This window comes from Chiloscyllium punctatum, chromosome 25 (genome assembly GCF_047496795.1).
Source record: "Chiloscyllium punctatum isolate Juve2018m chromosome 25, sChiPun1.3, whole genome shotgun sequence".
NCBI classification, from domain to species: domain Eukaryota; kingdom Metazoa; phylum Chordata; class Chondrichthyes; order Orectolobiformes; family Hemiscylliidae; genus Chiloscyllium; species Chiloscyllium punctatum.
Genome location: NC_092763.1, coordinates 85,638,577 through 85,663,769, shown reverse-complemented (window position 1 = coordinate 85,663,769; position 25,193 = coordinate 85,638,577). Strand labels below are relative to the sequence as shown.

Sequence of the window (25,193 nt, the reverse complement as noted above, 5' to 3'; positions counted from 1 at the left end):
AAGACCTTGGTCGTTTCCTCAACAACTCTTAAAAGCCCCCCTACCCCCCCCCCCACCCTTTCACCCCTCCCCCACCCCCTCACCTCCCGACCCCCACCCCTACCCCCTCCGAACCTGTTCTACTGGGGACCTCGAGTCAAAATCTCAGAGATCCGCCGAAGATCAGGGCTCGGCCGGTCCGGAAGTGGCCTGGAACCTTGTCTCATTTAACATGACCCTTCAGTCCTGGTCTGGGTAAACTGACGGGCACCGTGTTAAAGCTGGATCGGAGAGATCTGACTGAGTCCTTCCCTGAAGGTGGCGAGATTCAATTAACGCATCTCGAGAGGAAACTTGCGTTAGAATTAATCTGCGACAGTTTCTTCGCTGCAGGAAAGCATTGGATTCTATTTCTCAAATGAGTAGGGTTAAAGCTGATTTCTTTCAAAGAAAACATTAGATCAACCTCAAAAACAGAAGTTGCTGGAAAAGCTCAGCAGGTCTGGCAGCATCTGTGGAGAGAAATCAGTTCGGGTTCTGTCCTGCGGAGCTTTCCCGGTAACATCTGTTTTTTTTTCTGATTTACAACATCCGCAATTCTTTATTAAAATCCAGCAACAAACATGCATCAGAATCGAAACTAAACTGAAACAAGGCTCTTGCGGTACTGTGGTAATGTCCATACCTCTGATCCAGGAGGCGCGGGATTCAAGTCCCACCCTGTATTAACATCGCTGAACAGATTGGTTAATAATTATATATAAACAAAAATAATTTGAGAGACGGAAAGGTACCTGCTAAATCAGATTATTAGTCACATTTGGAGTGTGTTTGATCGCTAATGAAGGAGAGCGATTTGTTTTTATATCCCAAAATTTCACACAATTTTGTAAAGACACTAAGCTTGGAACATCCTAAAAAAAAACATGATTTGGAGGTGCCGGTGTTGAACTGGGGTGTACAAATTTAAAAATCACACACCAGGTTATAGTCTAACAGGTTCATTTGGAACCACTAGATAAACCTGTTGGACTATCGCCTGGTGTCGTGTGATTATTAACTTAAAAAGATATTTTCCGATAATGCTGGAGAATCTGCAACGGATTGTCACAGAAGCTAAAATCATAATTAAATCTACAAACTTCCCTCACCTGTCAATGTCCGATCGATACTGCAGCAGGACTGGGTGAACAAAATTAACAGCAGTTCACAACTCAACATGATATAGTGACAATGACAGAATCCGAATTCGCCGTCAGCTTCAAAATCAATGCTTTCGTTTTAAAAGTTCGCCAGTTTTGACATTCGTTATTCTTTGTCATAGAACGTTTACGTTTGGAATATTCTTTGTGACTTACTTTATACACCGTGAAATATACTTTCTCTGAAACGCAGCCGTTTTAGAGGCCAGTGATTATGGGGCGCAGTTTATTTTCTGTGAATTGGCACCGATTGTAGTGGCTCTGCTGCTTCCAACTCAACCTGGAGGTCGTGGCTTCAAATTTCACTCGGGAGTCTTTAGAGCATAAAATGCAGGCTGGCGCACCACCCTCACAATAATCTGTTTAAAAACAATCCATCTGGGTGTTAACACAGTTCCGTTGATGGGATCCTGATCTGCACAAATCGGTTTGCTGGGTTTTCCGCATTGGTCCTGATTGGAGAGAAAATGTTTGACATGAACGGAATTTGTGAGAAATCAGAACGAGTTTGACTGTTTTTCGATCGGATAATTGAGTTATTATAAAGCCGGTGTACCTGTACATAACGCCACAATCTCAGCAGACATTAGGAATTGGGAGTCGGGATTATGTGGGGAAACAGTTCGACTCTAGCAGGGCTGAAAGAATTTGGGATATTTCTGACACCGTGGAAATGGAGTTGAAATGACACACAGGAAGTGCATAGAATTTCAAATGTGTTTAATTAAACTCGATTAAATGGTTATACAGGATGCAGAAGGAAATGTGTAGGGGAGGTTTCAGGTCGAGTGCTCCTCGACAAAGTCCCTTTTAAAAAATGTCATTCAGGGTTTAATACTGAGAGCTTGTAATGTCTCCGCGGGTGCGCGGTCTATAGGCGAGCGAATTCTGATTGTATTGTGGGCAGGAGAGAATGGTTTGTTGTTTTAATTAACTCGAAGTGCCGATTTCCCTCACGAAATTCACACAATTGCTTCAACGGATGCAGGTAAATCCCTGTCTCAATGCAGAATGCGGAAATGTGTCAGATGGACCCATTCGGTTTCATTTCTCTCCCTCTGTTCCAGGCACTTCCTCCAATGTATTCGTGTTTTTTAAAAAAAAAATCTGATGTGTTCTTCTTTTATTTACATCCGAAGCCACTGTTCTGTTCGAGACATTAGTTCTGAAATCTTTAAATGATGACCCATCGAGTAACTCTGTGCAATGTAACATTAGGCTGAGGAGAAGCGGGCGGCTGTGCAGTGAGACCTGTCTAACTTGGTGTTAGTTTGAAAGGTTTAACCTCTGAAATATAAAATGATGGAAAGAGATTTGGAATGAAAGTGGGGGGAGGGTAGAAGGGAGACTGGGCGGCTTGGCTGGGGTGGGATTATGGGGTGGGGGGTGGGGGAGTTGGGGGGAGCATGGTGAATTTCCACCCACACACTGAGCGGGAGTATTTTGGACAGAGAAGGTGTGGATTTGCGATGCCAGAGGACAGGGCGTGAAAGTCATATCATCATCAGTTTTCAGTGAATGAAAGGAAACAGGTCTTGAACAAAGGAAAGCTTATTGGATTCAGTGAGGTTGTTAGGACAACGAAAAAATATCCTTAGATGATTAGTTCCACATCAAAGGAATTGACATTCAGTGGGGAAAGCGGTTCTTTTATTTGGTTTTTTTTTGCCATTAAGAGGGATCGTATGGTTTGATGATTGTGTTTAATTTTCTCCATTCAGAATGCACTTGTATTAATATAAATAGAAGGACTGTTCTAAACTGCTAATGGTGGTGTCTAAACCCATAAAGAGGACCCTGTAAAATAGAAAGAGGCCAGAGAAACAACACAGGGCGTTTCAGGGGATGATAGCCTGCATCCTCCCAAAGTGAATAGGAAGTCTATTTAAATAGGGAAGAGAGTGGCTCTACACTGGGTGTGAGCGTTCATTATAACCGCACGATCACAGGCTGCTTGGAGTCACTTTGAAGAACTTGCTGAGCGGTGTCACGGCCTACCTCCGGGTCAGCTGGAAACTCAGCTCGGACTTTCTGGCCCAGAGACACAGGCGGCTGCCAAACTGGGCCTTGTCCCGTTCCAATTACTGCAGGACCGCACTGTCCCCTTGACCACCATCACATATCCGGGAGGCTGGTCAATGATGACTGTTCCAAACATACAGCAACACCTTTAGTTAGTCCGGGATAAAGCTGAAAAAATGCACTTTATCTACAGAAGGAACACTTTGTCATCGCGGAATCCTGGATGATGTCAATCGGACTGTCCCGCGCCCGCACTGTCTTGTTATTGTAACCAACCTGATAACACTCAGAAAGGGTCACTCCAACCGAAACAGTAACTCTGCTTTCTGTCCACAGACGCTGAGTTTTCCCAGCAATTTTTGTTTTGTTCCAGCTTAGACTTGGTTTGACATATCTCTGGAGCAGGTAGGAATTAATCAGGGACCCCTATCCCAGGGGGAAGGCCCAAGTTCACGCTGTTTGCTTAATTTCTAAGACATTTAATTTTTAAAAATACATTCACTTGATTAATATTACTGGTTCGTAACATCTACATTTTTTCAGGTTGAATACATGATTAAAAACCTACTTCAATTCTCATCTGTTGACTCGGTCACTGTCCAACCTTCCTTTCAGAGTGAATTCGTTGTTTAAATTTGAAAACGTTCTAGTAGCTTCATCAGAAACCTCTTTTGGAGTTTGAAAATATTGTTGCTATCTGGAGGGTACGTGCATTCCATTGTCACATAACTTAGACCACAATAACAACAAAGGCGCGCACGATATAGTTTACTAAATAGAGTCCACTGTCTCAACGTAAAAGGATTGATACCTTGAGCAGCTTTGGGTTAGATGGTACACCCAGAATTTCTGATGGAAAGAACCACCAATGTGTGTGTGTGTTTGTGTCTCTCTCTCTCTCTGTGTGAGAGAGAGATCAGGTAAACCATGTTAATATGAACGGGTCAGGTACAGGGGTAAAAAAAATCAATGCAGTGGTTCCTCCTGTAGCAGGAGGCAGTAATCAAGGGTGAGGCGGTCAGGGTGGGGGTGGGGGGAAACACCGAAAAGCCCTGTTAAGGTGATTCTTTCGATCGCTGGCCTGGAACAGACACATTATAGCAATATTTAAACAATCACTTCGAATGAATTCTCCCAGCACATTTATTATTCCACACGAGTTTATATAGTTGACGGAAATTAAGAAATAATTGGTCTTTGCTCCAATCCAGCCGAGAACATACAGCACGCTGTTCACAGGTAGTTACACGTTTACATCGCTACATTGTCAGAGTGCCCTTGCTTCCAAATGTAAACTCATAATGTCACTTCGCCGCAATTCGGAATTTCTGACGTGAAACTGTGCACTGGAGAAACTCGGTAAATCTTGCAAGCTCGGAACCTTGGCTGTAATTGTATTGTCCGAGTACAGTGCCGCTGCAGTCTGTTGTTTGTGCCCATGGTGGATCTGGTCAGCTCTCTGTGTACTTGAGCAGTGTGACAGCGAGATCGGTCTGCTCAGCAGCGGCAGCAGCACACGCGTGGCCCGGTGTCCCGGTGAAGCTGCTGCTGCTGTTCCTCCGCTGACAGGTGTACCAGGCGTTAAGGAGGGGCCCGGCTGGAGCCTGCCCCTCGAGGCCGGCCCGCCGACTAGCCCCGAGCCGGGGTGCACTGGTCCTGCCTTCAGGTCGCTGTGAGAGAGATGCAGCGGCTCGGATGGTTGGGATGGAGTCCACCGTGAAATCAGAGCGAGGCGAAGGCGGTGAATTCAGTGCAGTCTCCGGCCAGTTAGCGCTGTGCAGGCAGCTTGAGACTAAAGCCAGGGGCTCCACTGCCGGGTCAGCCTGAGCTGGGGTTAGTTGGCCGCTGCTGATACATCGGGCTGTACCGGGGGGCGGTTTGATGAAGGTAGTGTCCGTCCCGTTGGCACAGGGGTTGGCAGATTGGGCTGGTGCTGCTCCTGGTACCTGGTCAACCCTCTCCCGGGCTCTGACTGTGCGTACCGGCGCTAGACAAACGCCAGGCCTTGTGTCGGTGACGGGCTGACCGGCGCTGTCCTCAAACCCAGTCCCGGCTGATGGAGATAATATGCCGGGAGACGCCGGGCGAGCCATGTCCCCGGGACGGGAGCAGTGCGGGGAGCTAGCCTGTGCCCCTGTCCGGGACAGCGTTCGGGACTCCCTGTCTGTGTCCGAGTATGACCCTCCGCACGCCGTGGGCAGACTTGCCTTGCAATGCAGTTTCATGTGTTTGCGAAGCGAACTTGGGTGAGTGTAAGATTTGTCACAATCTGTAACTTTACAGCGGTACGGCTTGTCACTTGTGTGCACGTGGGAATGCTTCTTCCGATCGCTGCTGTTCGCGAACCTCCTGTCACATCCCTGGAACTCACACCTGAACGGCCTCTCCCCTGGAGGAAACAGAAGTCAGTCTGAAAGGGTTCGTTTGGACAGAGGACACCCGCCACCCCGACTGTATGCACACACACACACAGGAGGGAATCAATCCAGATCTGAATATTGGACCAGAATCCACCCTCTAAACACGCCACTGTGATAAATGGGATCGGAGATAGATTCAAACAGGAATTTTCCGCCAGTCCTCAGCCCGAGCTGACAAACGGGGGACCCGCATCTCAGTTTCAAAATTGTGGCTGGCTGCCTGTGCTAAATGGGTCGCAGCAAATTACAGCGCAGCCCAACAATATTTCCGACACATTTACCGACACAGATCCGCCGCTCTGGTCGTTCTGGTTTTTACGGTGTTTTTGGGGAAGGACTGACTGAAACGCGGGGGGGCACAATGGAAACGCCGATCCGCCGGTCTCCGTTATCAAATGTATTTTTATGACAAAGTTTGAGAGTCAGAAATTTTTTTTTCCAAAAAAATGGGGAGAGGAGGTACATGCTTAAACCGGGTCACAGCAAACCCGGGGTAGGGAATTGGAAATTCCCTGGCTCATTCCCAGCGAGATTTTCACAAAACAAACCCGCAATCCACACGCCCAAGTGTCAAACCCGAGAAAACAAAAATCTAGTTTAGAAGACAGGGGATGACATTGGGGTTTTCTATTCTGTGGGGTCATTTAGAGCGTCAATTAATCTCCACATGCCCCGCCAGTGACATGGGCCCCACTCTGGAACCATTCCACTTAAAATGACACAACACACGGTTCCGGTAGGACCGCAGAGAGAAAGTTAAAGAAGGAGGAAAGTTAACAGATACCACGAGAGCTGACACCGAGCAGACTGACCTGTGTGGGTCCGCTTGTGGATCTTCAGGTTCTCCGATCGGGCAAACAGCTTCCCGCAGCCGGCGAAGGGACAAGGGAAGGGTTTCTCGCCGGTGTGGACCCGCAGGTGGTTCACCAGCTTGTATTTCGCTTTGAAAGCCTTGCCCTCCCTCGGGCAGTTCTCCCACAAACAGACATAAGGTAACTGCTCGCTGCCCCCAAGATGTTCCACTGTCAAGTGGGAGACTAACTCTTGCAGCTCGCTAAAGGTTGTGGGGCAGCTATTCCTGGCTGCTGCTCCCTGGTTAACCCACTTACACACGAGCTCCTGCTTGATGGCTTCCTTCAGGTATTTACAAAACGGCCCGGTGCTGCCGTGAGTGCACCCGGAGGCGGGGTTCAGGTGAATCGGGCTGTAGGTTTGAAGGAGGGAGGTGAGATAGTGATCAGCCCCGGGTGCTGTCACTTGGTGACAGTACCGTGAGGGGCTTAGGAGTCCCCCTGCAATCCCCAGGGGCATCTGCTCACTGCCAGTCCGTGGGGCCAAGGTGCCCCGGAACCTCTGCTCGGCCCCGCCACTGTCCCGGTGCCCGCTGCGGGAGTGGTAACCTCTTGTGGCCGGGAGGAAGACGCTGTGCCGAGGCGGGCTGGAGCAGTGTGGAGCCGCCGGGAAATCCCGCCTTCCCAAGAACTCCCTGCTACCCCCTAACGCCGGAGGCCCGAGCCCCGGATAGGGGCCATAGGGGGCTGGGTAAGTGATACAGGGCGGCACTGCACTCCCGGGGTACTCTGAGGACAGACTGGCAGAGGGACTGAGCTTTACTGAATGTCCCAAGTGCAGAGGGGACGATGTCACACTGTGCTCGGCACCCCCCTCCCTGGGGTAAACATCTGGGAGAGAATAGCCAGTGAACCTTGACACTGCCATCACTCAGAGCTGGGAGGCTCCTACCAGCGGCACGCTCCATCAAAACCCTTCCCTAAAACCTGGGACTGGAAAAAGCTGGATTTGGAACAACCTGTCTGCCCCATATCTTATCCTGCTGCCCTGTATCATTGCCTTAATCTTTGTAGCACAAAGGGATCAAAACAGACCAGGCTCCTGGTATAAAAGCGCAGCGGGAAGTTGTGCTGTTTTAAAGTGAGCGGCGAGAGGGATTGGAGGGTTTTTTTTAAAAAGATCGAGGCGGAGAGAGTTGGCTCCCGCGATACGCATGCGCTCGCAGCGTGACTCCTGACTCAAATCTGACATGAACCAGCAGAGACAGAGAGAGAGAGAGAGAGAGCTCTCAGTAAACCGGAGCCGGCCTGGCTCCCTTGAAACCGGAGCTTACACGGTCTGCGGCAAAGAGTCACAACAAACGGAATGTGCCACAAAACACGAGGGATTGTATCAAAATGGGAAAACAGTCCGTCCTTGGGAATCATTCGCCCCACTTCTGCAGCCTCCCAGAGTCTCCCAAGAACAGACTCTATTCCATTTGGACACACTGTGTCAATCCCGCTCTAAATGGTTGGAAATGTTTTCAAATCTGAAAGATAAGATGGAACTTTGGGCGGAATGGATATACTGGCGGCTCCAGCCGCAGATGATATGACAGTTCAATAATCAGCCTTTTAATCATCCAAACATCTTCCTTCCGCTCATTACCACCTTTCTATGCTTCTCTGATATTGTTTTGTTTTTAGATCAAGCACAAAAAAAAGTTATTTACCCTCAAACCTCTACAGACAACGTCAATAAATATCACCGGAAAAATTTACACAGAACTTAAATATGTTAACATACACTCAGTAACACTTTAAAACCTACACTCACTAACACACTGACTAACACAACTACTGCCGCACACTCACTAACACACTCATATATACACTCACGAACACATTAAGGTACACACTCACTACTACACTAATAGATACAGTCACTAGGACATACTAACTTAGACCGGTAATAGATCGTTTCACTAACTGCCACCATCCCAGCTGATAGCAGTACTGGGCAAACCGAACGCTCGAGGGGAACCTAGATTGATATACCATAAGTTCTGTTTTGCAATTTGATTACTGTGGTGATCAGTCAGTCACTTAACATATTCACACAATACTGTCAATGCGCTTACGTCATTGTTTAATACTCACACAAAATAAAGACGCAATCTGTATGACAGTAAACAGGCACTATCGGAACAAACTCATTCCAAATATCACAGAGAAAATACCGTCCCTTTCATTCTGGCAACCCCCTTCTGAAACGCCCTATCTCCATACTATATGTTCCTGCTCATTGTCACTGGCCACAATCAGTGTCCTTTCGGCACATTGCTGCACATTTACTGGAAGATGCTTTCTTCAGTTTATGTTGCTTCCTAACTTTGATAAAAACAAGCTGCTAACTGAGATCACTATTACTCGATAACATTAGCTCCTTCTCTGACACCCCCACAACCATTTACTTCTGGAGTTCTTTTCCCCACTGATTAGCTCAGGAATTCTCCCCAGCTCTGATTCCTCGGAGATTCTGTTGTTGTGCATCTTACCTTCCTGAATGACTATGCTCCTGTTTCTCCTCCCTGACCCCCTAGTGCCTCAATGTGACCCTCTGGTCACGTAGCTGAAATCACATGACTTCTTGTCAATGTCATTTTGAGCATTGACTTACTGACTAAAAAAAAGTCAGAAATTCAAGGATTGATAAACTGAAATCCATTCCCCTCCCATCTCCCAGTCTTACAGTGTAAATTCTAAATAATAATATATTATGAACTTTCAGCCCAACATAACAACCCGCCGATCCAGAAACCACCAGAGCACACAATCAGGCAAATCCAATGGCACTTACATCCAGTCACATATTATCTTCTGTGGCCTCTCAAATTATGGGTGGCAACTACTCAGGGTTGTGAGTTTCTTCCATGGGTCTTTATATGACACAATAGCTGGTTCTCCGCATGTGAACATTTGGGCAGACAGGGAGGATGAACTCTGAGATCCAGAGTGGAGCATTTACTTCTTAATGTCATCATCTGCAGTAGCTAGAGCTCTGGGTTTCAGATTCAAACTGCAGCTCTGAGAGCTTTGTTGTAAAGCTCATTTATGGATGTGGCCACCCCAAAATGCTGAAGATTATGCAAGGAGCAAGGAAATGGAAGACCACAGGCAGTCAAGGAGTATCATATCGTGCAAGCTTCGCCCGAATGCATCTGACTCCTGAGGCAGTATTCAGGGCTGAATGCTGAGCTAAAAGGTGGTTTGTTAAGGGGATCCCACACTCACAGGATATGACTGGGTCACCTCAACGGGGAATAGTGATGGAAGATTTGATGGAGGAGTAGACAGATGGTTCTGTAGTTGTGAGCATGAATCCAGGGTGGTGCTGCCTCCCTGGTGCCAGGGTGAAGGAGTTCATTGAATAGCTGCAGCACACCTTGAGGTTGGAGGGAAAGTAGCTAATAGCAATTTTTTAATGGTGAGTATGTTCTAACTGGGTAAGCTTGGATGCCTCATTACTGCCATTAAAATCCCAGAGAGACCAATTTTTAAACCGTGTAGCCTGAAATCAATTCCTCCAGTTCTCTCCTCAGCCATCCCTGCACCCCAACCCATTCCTCCACAGCCCTAGAATCACAGTGTGAAACAGTCTGCAAAGCACTGTTGTAGAGGAACAAATTTGCACTGAAGCTTTGCTTTTTGACTTCATTCATGGAATGTGGGCATTGATTATTGGTTCAACATCCATCCCTAATTGCTGCTTGAATTGACTGACTTGCTAGAACAGTTCCAGAGGACAGTTAAGAGTTAACCACATTGCTGAGGGTCTGGAGTCACATGTAGGCCAGATCATATGAAGATGGCAGATTTCCTTTTCAAAAGGACACTGGTGACCCCAGTGTTTTTTTAAAATAATATTTGACAGTGGTTTCATGGTCATGACGAGACCAGCTTAATTCCAGATTTTCATTGATTCAAATTCCATCATCTCATGTGTTGGGATTCGATCCTACAATACCATGTCCCCGGAGCTTTAGTCTGGGTTTTGGATTACTGGCCCATTACTCACTACACCAGCAATGCCCTCCCTCATCATCCCCATACGCAGGTGTAAGATTATACAGACATATCAGAATATGGTTGAGAACGTGGTGCTGGAAAAGCACAGCAGGTCAGGCAGCATCTGAGGAACAGGAGAATAGATGTTTCGAGCATAAGCCCTTCCTGATGAATGCTCCAAATATATTCCAATTAAAGTTTTATAAATTTTCAACATGATTTGTTAACTTTTATACTCAGTGCCCTGACCAATGAAGGCCAGTATGCCATAAGTTTCTTTGCCACCTTATCCATTTGTATTGCCACTTTAAGGAAGCTATGGATTTGCACTCCAAGGACCCTCTATATATCATGCTCCAAGGGTGCTGCCATTTACTTTGTTTTTTCCCTCTTGCATTTGAACTCTCAAAATACCTCACCACACGCTTGTCCAGATTATTCACCATCTGCCCAATTATCTGCCCAACTTTGGAACTGATCTATAGTCATCTGTATTCTTTTACAGCCTTCCCCACTATCCACAGTTCCACCAATTTTCATGTAGTCTGCAAACTTACTAATCAGACCATCTACATTTTTGGCCATATTATTTGTATATACATATTATAAAGGACAGTGTTCCCTGTATTGATCCTTGCAGAGTATCACATCACAGAACTCCAGTCAGAGAAACACCCCTCCACAACTACCCTCTGTCTTCTATCACCAAGCCAATTTTTGTATCCAGTTTACCAACTCACCGTGGATCCACGTGACTTAATGTTCTGCATCAGTCTACCATGAGGGGTCTTGCTAAGTGCTTTAGTAAAGTCCATATGGAAACATCTACTGCCTTTTTCTCATCAAACTTCTTGAAAAAGAAAATGAAAGGAAAGGAGAGAGTATGAGAAGAGACTAGCAGTGAACATAAAAGCAAATTTCAAAGTCTTCTGTAAACATAAAAGTAATAAATTGGTGGTAAATGGAGGAAAGAAACAGGTTAGAGACCAAAAACTGGATTTATTCTTAGTGTCATGGATATTGGTTGAGGTTTTGGTCTCTCTGCTATGGGAAAACTGTTGTGAAATTTGAAAGAGTTCAGAAAAGATTTAAAATGATGTTGTCAGAGTTGGATGGTTTGAGCTATAGGGGGAGGCTGAATAAACTGCATTATTTTCCCTGGAGCATCAGAGGCTGAGGCAGTATACACAATAATATGGGGCATGGATAGGGCAAAGAGACAAGTTCTTTTTCCATGTGTGTGTGTGTGTGTGTGTGTGTGTGTGTGTGTGTGTGTCGGGGGGGTCCAAAACGTGAGGGCATAGGTTTAAAGTGAGAGGGAAAAATTTAAAAGGGATCTGAGGGGCAATGTTTTGATGCAGAGAGTGGTGTGCATATAGAATGAACTGCCAGAGAAAGTGGTGGAGGCTGGTGCAATTATAACATTTAAAAGGCATCTTGGTGAGTATATGAATTGGAAGGGTTTAGAGGGATATGGGCCAAATGCTGGCAAATGGAACTAGATGAATTTAGGATATCTGGTTAGCATGGACAAGTTGGACCAAAGGCTCTGTTTCTGTTCTGTACATCTCTCTTACTTTGTGACTCTGCTAAATTAGTACTTTGCATCTTTCTTTTCAAGGAGATTATGATAAACCAACATAAAGCAATGGCTCAGCATCAATTGGAGTGCTCAGTCCAGTTCTAGATATCACATATTACAGAGTAGATATGGAGAAACTGTCCCCATTTAGTGAAAGCTTTATGAACATAAGGGTGCAGATTGAAAATATTAGTAAGACATACAACGATGACACAAGGAAAATATTTTGAATATGTGATTAAGGTCTGAAGTGCACTGCCTGAGAATGTGTTGGAGTTAGCTGGGGCATTCAGGTGGAATTTGAATTATTTTCTTTAAAGGAGGAATGTGCTACGTTACAGAGGGAACATGGGATTGGCACAAAGTGAATTGCTCCTTCAGTGAACTATCACAGATATGACAGGCCAAATGGACTATTCAGAAATGTAACTGTCCTATGATGCTACATATCCACTGACACACACATATCATGAACACACATGCAGTAACACACTGTCTTGACTCCATCATACCTGTCCTCAGAGTGGTCCACAAATTTGTATAGGAGAAAGTGAGGACTGCCAATGCTGGAGATCAGAGTCGAGAATGTGGAGCTGGAAAAGCACAGCAGGTCAGGCACCATCCAGGGAGCAGGTGATTCAATGTTTCAGGCATAAGCCCTTCATCAGGAACGAATTCTGATGAAGGGCTTATGCCCGAAACATTGATTCTCCTGCTTCTTGGATGCTGTCTGACTTGCTGTGCTTTTCCAGCACCACACAAATTTGTAAAGCACATTTGTAGCCCTCTTTGAATTTTTCCATCTTTCAATTTAAAGATAATCAGCAGCTTTAGGTTTCAAACAAGGTAAAATAATTATTTTAATATGCAAGTACGGTAGGAATTTATTAGAGTGTAAAACTGATAAAGTTATGAATTAACATGCAGTTAGCTACAGAGATTTAACCAACATACAATTAGTTATAAACATATAAAGTAAGTTTATGGTCAAAAATACTTATAAAGTTGAAAGTAAGATCAATCCCTAAGATTGTTGCAGGCTTGCTATTGGTTTGAAGACTTCCATTCTGAAGTGAAGGGATTAAAACGTGAAATCAGAATTCAGCAGCTGTGGTGGCTTCTGTACTTGAATACTTTCCACAGGGGAACTGGACAGAACAGATCCTGGATTGAATAAAGGGTGCTTTTGTTTTTCTGTTATAATCCTGCAGGTTGTGGTCTTGGTAGCCTGGTTCCGCACGCAGGATTGGTTACCATCCGCCTGGTTCCCTGTTGAGAAGCACTGACTGTTTCCAGATGCTTCTCTCATTGTCTCCACACAACAAAAAAATGGCTGCTCACTGTCTGTCTTATATAGAGCTAAGCTCAAAATGACTTATTTCAAACCTGGTGACTCATACTTGCATGTTACACATTACATGTAGGGGTGGCCCAGGTTTCAGATACAGTCCATTCATTGTCTTAATCGGGATAAGTTGCTTTTTACCGAACTTTCCCCACCGTTAGTTTGGATGGTAAGCTTGTGGAGAGCTAGGAAGATAGGAGACTGTGCAACCTGTCAAAATTGCTCCTCTAGTTATTGCAATTCAAAGTTTGGGAGAATTGCAATTATAGGTGATCTTGGGCATCAACTCAACTTTTCTGCACACTTCCCAGATCCCTCAATTCCCAAGGATCAAAAATCTGTCTGTCCTGGCCTTAAGGATGGAGCATCTACAATCCCCTAAAGTAGAGAATTCCAAATATTCAGAGTCATTGGAGTGAAGTGTATTCTCCTCTCAGTCCTAAATGTTCAGCCACTTCTCCTAAGACTCCACCCCTGGCATTGTAGGTTACCCAGTCAGTGGAAGCAATCTCTCAGCATATACTGTGTCAAGTACCTTTAGAACATTGTGAGTTTCAATCAGATCACCTCTCACTCTTCCAGACTCCAGAGGATGTGGACTCAGTTTACTCAGCTTCTCATTAAAGCACAGCCCCACATCCCTCTTAACGAAGCTTCACTGCATTCATCTCCAAGGCAAGTACATTCTTTCAAACATTTGGGGACCTCTACTCCACACAACACTTTAGGTGTGGTCTCGGCAAAATCCTGCATAATTTTAGCAAGACTTCTGTATTCCTGTGTTCCAAACCCATTGCAATAAAGGCCAATGCGGCATTTGCCTTCCTTAGCACAATTGCAATAACATGCTGACTTTCCATGTGCCTTTTATGAGTATGCAGAAAAGTAGAGCTGAAGCCCAAGATCACCTTTAATTGTAATAAATGGAGGAGCAATTTTGATAGGCTGCATAGTATATTCCTTCTCCGATCTCCCTACACCTTACTTGAGTTTCACAATTTAAAAGCATTCTGCTTTTTTATTCTTACAACCAAAGTGAATAACTTTACATTTCTCCAACTACCAGTTTGTTAACATTTACTCCACATTCACTGTGCCTCTTGCAGTCACTCTGAATGCCCTCCATATCTTACCTTTCCACCTACCTTTGTATCATCAGCAAACATGAATGCCTTATTTTGTACCTTCATCAATTTTCTTTCCCTAATCAACCTGTTCAGAGACATTTAGAGCAACACAGTGGCTCAGTGGTTAGTGCTGCTGCCTCACAGCACCAGGGTCCCTGGTTCAATTTCAGCCGAAGGGGAATGTCTGTGTGGTGTTTGCACATTCTCCCTGTGTCTGTGCAGGTTTCCTCTGGGTGTTCTGGTTTCCTCCCACAGTCACAAAAATGTGCAGGTCAGGAGAATTGGCCATTTTAAATTGTCCATAGTGCTAGGTGCATTAGTCTGAGGGAAATGGATCTCAGTGGGTTACTGTTTGGAGGGTTGGCGTGGACTTGTTGGGCCGAAGGGCCTGTTTTCACGCTGTAGGGAATCTAATGTAATAATAATTATACACCTCTGGAGCAGGTGGGGCTTGAACCCAGCCCTCTCAGTTCATGGGTAGGGACACTACCACTATGCCCCAAGAGGGCCTATATCTTCAACTGAGTCAGTAATTTAGGTTGGTAATAATTGAATGTTCAGCACTGATTCTTTCAGGCATCCACCAGTCATAGCATGCCAATTTGAAATGCCCACTGACCACACCCACTGCTTCCAGTCCATGGACAATTTCTCTATATATGTCCACATATGTTACCTCCAAGTCTGCGAGCTTTTGTCTTATGTAATAAAGTTCTGTGTGACATTTTATTAAATTAAATTTTATGAAATGCCTTTTGGAAAAATAAGTATGCTACATCTACGGGTCCCCTTGTACCAAACCTACCAATTACATCTTCAAAGAGCTCTAAGACATTTGTCAACTCAAGATTGTCAAACAAGACTTCCCTATAGTACAGCAATGTCAGTTTGTGCTACTCACAATGCGCTTCACTAATTGCACTGTTAAGACTTTGACAACAAAAGCAGAGAACAAGGTAGGACAGATATGTTAAGCTGCATTTACTTCAATCCAAGAGGCCTAACAGGGGAGGCAGATGAACTCAGCGCATGGCCAGGAACATAATACTGGGATATCATAGCGATTACAGAGACGTCGTTCAGGGATGGACAGAACTGGCAGCTTAATGTTCCAGGATACAAATGCTATAACAAGGATAGAAAGGAGGAATGGTGATTTTGATAAGGGATAGCATTACAGCTGCACTAAGGGACGATATTCCTGGGAATACATCCAGGGAAGGTATTTGGGTGGGACTGAGAAATAGGAAAGGGATGATCACCTTTTTGGGGTTGCATTATAGACCACCTCAATAGTCAGTGGGAAATTGAGACAGGAGTCAGTTATCTAAGACTAATAGGGTGGTTACGGGAGGGGTTAGACTCCAAACATAGACTGGACTGCCATAGCATTAAGGGTTCAGATGGAGAGGAATTTGTTAAAAGTGTACAAGAAAATTTTCTGATTCAATATGTGGATGTACCTACGAGAGAAGGTGCAAAACTTAACCTACTGTTGGTAAATAAGGCAGGGCAGGTGACTGAGGTGTCAGTGGGGGAGCACTTTGGGGCCAGGGGCCATAATTTTATTAATTTTAAAATAATGAGGGAAAAGGATAGACGAGATATAAAAGTTGAAGTTCTAAATTGGAGGTATAAGGCAAGAACTTTCAGAAGTTGATTGGGGGGATAATGTTCGCAGTAAGGGATAGTTGGAAAATGGGAAGCCTTCAAAAACAAGATAATGAGAGTCCAGAGACAGCATATTCCTATTAGGGTGAAAGGCAAGGCTGTTAGGTTTAAAGAATGCTGGATGACTAGAGAAATTGAACTTTCGGCTAGGAAAAAGAAGGAAGCATATGTCAGGTAGAGATCGACTGAATCCTTAGAAGAGTATGAAGGCAGGAGGAGTTTACTTAAGAGGGAAATCAGGAGGTCAAAAAGGGGGCATGAGATAGCTTTGGCAACCAGGGTTAAGGAGAATCCAAAGGGATTTTATAAATATATTAGGGATAAAAGGGTAACTAGGGACAGAATCGGGCCCCTCCAAGATCGGCAAGGCGTCTTTTGTGTGGAGCTGCAGGAGATGGGGGGATTCTCAATAAGTATTTTGCATCAGTGTTTACTGTGGAGAAGGACATGGAAGATATAGAATATGGGGAAATAGATGGTGACATCTTGCAAAATATCCAGATTACAGAGGAGGAAGTGCTGGATGTCCTAAAAGTGGATAAATCCCCAGGACCTGATCAGGTGTACCTTACAACGCGGTAGTAATTTGTCTCGACGAACAGAACCACAACAATGAGCACCCGAGCTACAAATCTTCTCCCAAACTTTGAACTCGATAGTAACTTAAAGAAGTGAATGCTAACGCTGGGCCTCTTGCTGAGATATTTGTATCATCAATAGTCACAGTTGAGGTGCCAGAAGACTGGAGGTTGGTTAATGTGTGCCACTATTTAAGAAAGGTGATAAGGAAAAGCCAGGGAACTATAGATCGGTTGTAGGCAAGTTGTTGGAGGGAATCCTGAGGGACAGGATGTACATGCATTTGGAAAGGCAAGGACTGATTAGGGATAGTCAACATGGTTTTGTGCGTGGGAAATCATGTCTCACAAACTTGGTTGAGTTTTTTGAAGAAGTAATGATGAAGCAGAGTGGTGGTCGTGATCTCTATGGAATTCAGTAAGGCATTTGACAAGGTTCCTCATGGAAGACTAATGGTTAGCAAGGTTAGATCACATGGAATACAGGGAGAGCTAGCCATCTGGAGACCTGACTTGAGGGTTGAAGACAGAGGGTGATGGTGGAGGGTTGTTTTTCAGACTGGCGGCCTGTGACCAGTGAAGTGCCACAAGGTTCGGTGCTTGATCCTCTACTTTTTGTCATTTACATAAATGATTTGGATTTGAACATAAGACATATAGTTAGCAAGTTTGCAGATGACACCAGAATTGGAGGTGTAGTAGATAATAAAGAAGGTTACCTCAGAAGACAATGTCATGTTGTTCAGTTGGGCCAATGGGCTGAGGAGTGGTAGATAGAGTTTAATTTAGATGGATGTGAGGTGCTGCATTTTGGAAAGGCAAATCAGGGCAGGACTTATACATTTAATGGTAAGGTCCTAGGGAGTGTTGCTGAACAAAGTGACCTTAGAGTGCAGGTTCATAGTTCTTTGAAAGTAGAGTCACAGGTCGACAGGATAGTGGAGAAGGCATTTGGTATGCTTTCCTTTATTGGACAGAGCATTGAGTATTGGAGTTGCAAGGTCATGTTGCAGCTGTACAAGACATTGGTTAGGCCACTTTTGGAATATTGTGTTCATTTCTGGTCTCTCTCCTTTTGGTAGGCTGTTGTGAAACTTGACAGGGTTCAAAAAAGATTTACATGGATGTTGCCAGGGTTGGAGGATTTGAGCTATAGGGAGAGGCTGAATAATCTGAGCTGTTTTCCCTGGAGCATCAGAGGCTGAAGGGTGACCTTATAGAGGTTTATAAAATCATGAGGGGCATGGAGATAAATAGACAAGGTCTTTTCCCTGGGGTAGGGGAGTCCAGAACTAGAGGGCATAGGTTTAGGGTGAGAGGGAAAAACTTCAAAGGGACCCAAGAGGGAACCTTTTCACACAGAGAGTGGTGCGTGTATGGAATGAGCTGCCAGAGGAAGTAGTGGAGGCTAGTACAATTCCAACATTTAAAAGGCATCTGGATGGGTATATGAACAGGAATGGTTTAGAGGGATATGGGCCAAGAACTGGTAAATGGGACTTAATTAGATTAGGATATCTGGTCAGCGTAGACGAGTTGGACTGAAGTTGTTTCCAAGCTGTACATCTCTATGACTTTATGACTCTAATTGATCTCAGCATTTATCCAACAATTTATGTTAGGCTAATTGATTTTTCATTCATTTTGTTACTCTCTTCTTCATTTATTGAAAAGTGGTGTAACATTTGCTAATTTTAGTCTGTTGGGATTGTTCCTGAATCAAAGGAATTTTAGAGAAACGTGGCTAGCAATCTTAGTAATTATTGCATTTGGCACCCTCAGAGTAGGCTGTCAGATCCTGCCAATTTGTTGGATTTTAATTTCTCCAATACTTTTTCTTCAGTGATACTCATTTTCTTAATTTTCTGACTTTCCTTAGTCCCTGGATTACCTTCTGTTTCTTGTCTGGTACTCATATACTCCCATGTGAAAAAAGACACAAAAAATTGTCCAAAACCTGTGTCATAAGACTCTTGGCTCTTAGGAAGATGGTTGTTGTTGCTGGAGGTCAGTCAACTCAGCTCTAGGACACCTCTGAAGGAGCTCCTCAGGGTTAATGTCCTAGATGCAACCAACTTCAGCTGCTCCATCAGTAAACTTCCCCAGCATAAGGTCAGAAGTGGGGATGTTCGCTGATGATTGCACAATATTCAACTCCATTTGTGACTCCTCAGATACTGAACATCTACCATGTTCAAGTACAACAAGATTGGGACAATATCCAGGTTTTGACTGACAAGTAGCATGTAACATTTGTACCGCACAAATGGCAGTGAATGACCATCTCCAATAAGAGTCAATCTAATCATTGTCCCTTGGCATTTAATGGTGTGAACTATCAACATCCTGGGGGTTACCATTGACCAGAAAATCAACTGGATTCACCATATAGATACATTTGCTACAAGAGCAGGTCAGAGGCTAGAATTTCTACAGTGCATGTTGTGGATGGTGCATACTGCTGGATGTTTGGAGATGTGTCCTGAAGCAAATAGCACAGCTCCTGAATCCCCAAAGCCTATCCACCATCTACAAGGCACAAGTCAGGAGTGTGATATAATAATCCCCGCTTGCCTGGATGGGTGCAGTTTCAACACCACTCAAGAAGCTCAACACAATCCAGGACAAAGCAGCCTACTTGATTAGCAGGGTATCCACAAGCATCCACTCCCTCCACCAAAGACAGTCAGTAGCAACAGTGTTACTATTTACAAGATACACTGCAGAAGCTCACCAAAGATCTTTAAATAGCATCTACCAAACTCATGGCCATCACCAACTACAGGGCTGCAGGAGCATAGACAACCACTACCTGCAAGTTCCCCTCCAGGCCACTCACCATTCTGAGTTGGAAATATATCACAGTTCTTTCAGTATTGTTAGGTCAAAATCCAGGATTTTTTTTGTCTAATGTGTCTACTTTCAGCATATGACTTGCAGTTGGTTAGAAGGCAACTTACAACCATCTTTTCAAGGGCAAGTTGGGATGGCCAATCAAAATGCCCACATCTCATGCGTGAATTAAGAAAAGGACTTTTAATTTCACTCTTTTGATGTTGTTCCAGCAATGGTCTTTATAGCTGATATACATTAAACTCTCTACCCTTCCTCTCCTGCTCTGCTCCTCACTACCCACATTGTTATTCTGTTTTGTAACTTCAATGTTTCTGTTTGGATTTCTAAATTTCCTTTCATCCGAAACCTCCTTTCCACCTCTCCTGTTATCCAGAGCCCTAATTATATGATCAGCGAGGTCCCAGCCTTGTTTAAGTGGATCCAGTCCAAATAAAAGAGCTCATTTTCTCCTTGGTACTGACGCTAATGTCCCATAAATCAAAACCCCTTCTTCCCACAATAATTTTTTGAGATAATGCTTAATTCTTTAATCTGCTGAATTCTAAGCCATCAAGTTCTGCTGTGCCTAAGCAGCGAGACTGCCTTTCAGAGCAACATATCCAGGTAACCTTTCCATTCCCTGATACATTACAAACCTTTGCTCAGATTCTAGCTCAATGAGCCAAAACTCCTCATTCTGTCAACATTTACTGTACACTTGGCTCTTTTTGCTGCCTAGTATCACTTACATTCTGCAGTTGTAACACATCACCTGCTCTATCACATGTATTATGCGTTAACTAAAAACATTTTTTCTTAATTCATTTATAATTGCTAACTTCTATTAATCCCAAAATGCTCACAATCTGTACTGATAACGTGGTATAATTGTGAATATATTGCATGAGCTTTGAAGGCAAACAAGTAAAATGTTCACCAAGCAACCTCTTATCTGTTTCCCTGTGATGCTTGCTTACCACTCACGTACACATACAGTCACACAACAGCACCAACACACAACAGCACCAACACACAACTGCACCAACATACAACTGCACCAATGTACATCTATACAGTACTAACATCCATCAAACATCCAATGACTACCATTCACACTTGCACCCATTAACGCACAAACGGTTAATGAATAATATCGTTACCAAAGAATGTGAGGGATAAGTGACCACAGTATAATAGAATTTTACATTACCCTTGAAAATGAGGCAAATTAATCCAAAGCAAGGGTGTCTAATTTGATTAAGGGAAATTATGAAGACATGAGGCATAAATTGGCTGAGCTTGATTGAGAAAATGCTTTAAAAAGCATGACTGTTCACAGGCAATCAACAGTTTTAAATAAACTATCACATGACAGCAGCTACTCATTTTTTCAAGGTGCAAAAATTCCAAATAAGATCAGTCAACCATGACTGACAAAGAAAGCTAAAATTGTATAAGGTTAAAGAAAAAGTGCCTATACAGCAGCCAGAAATTGTAATACATCTGAGGATTAGGAAGTTTTTAGACTACAGGAAAGGCAGACCAGGAAACCGATAGGAAAATAGGAATACAATACTAACAGAGTCTAGCAAACAACATAAAAACAGACTGTAAAGGTTTCTATAGGTATATAAAAAGGAAACATTTGGCAAATATGAATCCGGGTCCATTAAAAGCAGAGTCAGGAGAATTTGTAATGATGAATTTGTGCCATCATGACTGAAGATATAAGAAATTCAAGTGACCTGGAAAGATAAGGATTTGTAGGAAATTAGTATTAGCAAGAAGGTTGAAAAAGCAATTAATGGAGCTGAAGGTGATAAGTCTTTGGGACCTGTTATTCCACATCTCATAGCATTGAAGAATGTGACTACATTGATAATCATTGCATTGTTTAATCATCTTCCAAAATTCCATTTCTTGTGGAAGATTTTTGTACTCAAATCCTTTTGCGATAAAAATGAACATTGCATTCACCTTTTCAACAGCTTGCTGCACTTGCATGTTAGCCTTCAGTGACTTATCAATAAGGACACCTCAGTCTTTTTGTATATTTACTCTTTATAATCTCTTACAATTTAAGAAATACTCTGCACACCTGTTTCCCCTCCCAAAGTGGATAAGCTTGCATTTTTTCCAGGGGCACATTTTTTAGTGCGAAGAGAAAGATTTAAAATACTTTGCACAGAGAGTGGCTCATGTGTGGAATGAACTGCCGGAGGAAGTGATGGATGTGGGTACAGTTATAACATTTAAAAAAACATTTGGATAAGTACATGAAGAAGAAAGGTTTGGAGGGATATGGGCCAAAGGCAGGCATGACGGACTAGTTTAGTTTGGGAGCATGGTTGCCGTGGACCAGTTGGACTGAAGGGTCTGTTTCCATGCTGTATGGCTCTCTGACTCTATTATATTCCACCTGCCATGTTCTTGCCTGCTTACAAAGGTTGGAAACTTACAAATCTCACCCCACTATTTCAGAAAGAAGCAAAGGAAAGAAACAAGGAACAACAGACCCTTTAGCCTTACACCAGTAGTAGAGAAAATGCTCGAAGCTATTGTAAAGAATGTGATAAACGGTCACTTGGATAAAATTGATCTGATTGGGCAACGTCAGCATGGATTAGAAATGGAAAGTTATATTTGACAAACCTGTTGGAGCTTTTCAGGCTATTACTAAGGAAATTAATAAAGAGAAATTGATGGATGTAATATATTTGAATTTTCAGAATACTTAAGATTGGTTAGCAGAATTAAAGCATGTGGTGTAGGAGGTAATGTACTGGCATCGATTAAGGACTGACGAGCAGGCAGAAAACAGAGAGTGGGAATAATTGAGTCATTCTCGTGTTGGCAGACTGTGACTAATGGGGAACTGCAGGGATCATAATACATGTCAATGATTAAAATGTAATATTTCCAAATTTTTTAAGGGAATATGTGTTGTGAGGAAGACATGAAATGTTTTCAACAGGCTTGGTTAATGGGCAAGAACATGGCAGGTAGAATATGTCATGGTAAAATGTGGTTATCATTTTGGAAGGAAATGTGCAGAGTATTTCTTAAATGGTAAGAGATTAGACAGAGTAGATGTGCAAAGGAACCAGGGTGCCCTGGGTGATATGTCACTGAAAGTTGTTACGATACAAGAGTGAACCCCTCTGTTAATTAAACCAAACACCTCAACTTGTAATGTGTAAAAATATGAGTGACAGAGAACTCCCAAATTCTACAATCTAAAGAAAAAAAATCAAAAATATTCTTTAACTCTAAAAGTGAACATTAAGCAACAACTATTTACAAGTCTAAGCCTCCTTCTCCTGACTGTATAACAATCTACTGTTCCAATAACCATCCATATTAAAATTACATCAACTTAATTTTCAAAACCAAACAGTGATAATTGTCTCCTGTGTCCTCCTCTCTCTGGCTGTAGGTCACCCTGGTCATTTTCCATCTTTCGCTGCAAAGATGTTTCATAAGAGAAAGGTACTTTTGATAGACAATGTTTTGCTCACAGTTACTCTGGCGGTGGCAGTTGGTTGCTCTCTCTGGGTATCTCTCAAAATGCTGGCTTCTTTATACCCCAAACATCGATCGTCTTATTGGTTTGATGTTGGCAAAACAGTACATTTCAAATTTGGTTGGGTTTTAGTATCTTGGGGCATAATTTAAACTGATTGGTTAAATTTGAAATGTTATGAAAATATAGCATCCAAAACTCAGGTACTTGTTTCACAGCCAAATATTACACATTTTCAATTTTCCAATATCCTCAGAGATTACTAGTCAGTAACAAGCTCTCAGAACAAAACAGATTTCACTCTGTCTTAAAAGTACAGTATACACCTTCAACTTTATAACAAGGTTAACATTCAGATGCAGCAAGCTATTGAAAAGACTAATGGAAAGTTCACCTTTACTATAAGAGGATTTGAATACATGAGAAGTGAAGTCTTGTTTCAAATATGAAGGAGCTTGGTTAGACTGCACCTGGAGTACTGTATGCCATTTTGGTCTCTGTATCTCAGGAAAGGTATTATTGCCATAGAGAGACAGCAGTGAAGATTCGCCAGACTTATTCCTGGGATGCAGGACTGTCCTGTGAAGAGAGATTGGGGAAACGGAGTCTGTATTCTCTTACGTTTTAAAGAAAAAAGGGTGCTCTCATTGAATCCTGCAAAAAATGTTAAAGGGCTATACAGTGTTGATGTAGGTAAAATGTTTCCCCTGGTTGTGGAGTCTAAAACCAGGAGGGAATGATTTAAAAACAAGTGAATGCCAATTAGAACGGAGATGGCAATTTATTTTTACTTAGAGGGCGATGAACAATTAGAATTCCCCATGCAAAAGGGGAAATCCAGCCTTTGAGTTGATTTAAAGTTGAGGTTGTTAAAGTTTTGTTTATCAATGACATAAATAGTTTTGAGAATAACATAGGATCAGGCATGACGTTCTACATGGCAGAGCAGGCTCAATGGGCTGAATGGCCTACTCGTGTTCCTATGTTCCATTTGACAAATGTACACATTGACTAATGCACACACATTCATTTAAAAGCACACAGTCGTTAATATAAACATCCACTGAAGCACATGTGTCACTAACATGCAGGCATTAATTCACACAACCACTGATATTCTTCATTAGGCAGCTCATCAGGATTGAGGATGATTTGTTTTTGCTCTAGTTGGTTGGTTTCTAAGATAGCAGCTAAGACCAATGTGCAGTCAGCAGACTCTAGCACATCTCGGGTAGCCGGTGCTTAAAGGGTCAGGTCAATGATGTATTTGGAGTTTTGTGCACCAATTTGACCCCTCAACTTCTGCCTTGTACGTTCATGAAGACTTGGCTGCGTTTGGTGCCTTACTAATTAAACCTGTTCAATTTTAGTCTTTCACAAGTGCAGGATTCCATGTGGGAGATGATTGACCTATGCAGGGATGTTTTGAGGATTTCCCTGGAATATGTCTGACTTGCTCCCAGGAGGAACCTCCTGCAGTGACTAAGTTGCAAGTAGAGCAGTTAATCTAGGAGTTTGGTGTTCAGGACTCTGCCACTGACACACACCTTGGGCAGGATATTCTGACTGGTGCTGTTGACAGCTCTGCCACCTGTAGAGAGGTTGGGGAATCCAACCCACTGATCACAGCAGTGCAAAGCAATGTACCCCTGTGAATGAGAGACAAAACAGAAACTTCACCACTCACTAAGGAGCAAGTCTTACTCCAGAGTCAAGCTGATTCACCACCAGCTCTGTAGTTCAGTGCCAGTGACAGAAATAGTCAGGTCTGGGATTCCACATAACCATCTCATTCAAACCCCAGAACCCAGTACAAGTGGCTGGAAGCAGGATGAGGCTCAATGCGCATGCACGAGAGGGGTAAGGTGCCCCAGTGAAGTGAATGGAGATGGCATGAGCACCGTCAGAGAGTAAATATTGGGAGAAAGGTATAATAAAGGTATGTATAATAGGTAGAGTGAACTGGTCATGCAGTACTAACTGTGATGTCCACCACTAACAGGATACTGCTGTCAAGCCTTTGAGGATGGCTTCTTGCTGGAAGCTCAACTAACCCATTAACTAGCTC

General features: G+C 43.4%; 1 protein-coding gene across 1 annotated transcript; it reads right to left on the bottom strand.

The window, feature by feature from the left end:
- Window positions 1-1,927: 1,927 nt before the first annotated feature.
- LOC140496090 (uncharacterized) lies at window positions 1,928-11,173 on the bottom strand. The gene is made up of 2 exons (XM_072595628.1): window positions 6,436-11,173; window positions 1,928-5,592 (listed from the first exon to the last, which is right to left on the bottom strand). Exons 1-2 carry the CDS (start codon window positions 7,340-7,342, stop codon window positions 4,655-4,657), a joined length of 1,845 nt encoding a protein of 614 aa, XP_072451729.1. The 5' UTR covers window positions 7,343-11,173; the 3' UTR covers window positions 1,928-4,654.
- Between the last annotated feature and the right edge of the window lie 14,020 nt (window positions 11,174-25,193).

What these genes read in the sequence shown, in the direction of transcription:
- LOC140496090 (XM_072595628.1), bottom strand. Translation starts at nt 7,342, where the DNA reads ATGGCAGTGTCAAGGTTCACTGGCTATTCTCTCCCAGATGTTTACCCC. An exon ending in CCACAAGCGGACCCACACAG is followed by an intron (nt 5,593 to 6,435) that starts GTCAGTCTGCTC and finishes TGTTTCCTCCAG; the next exon opens with GGGAGAGGCCGTTCAGGTGT.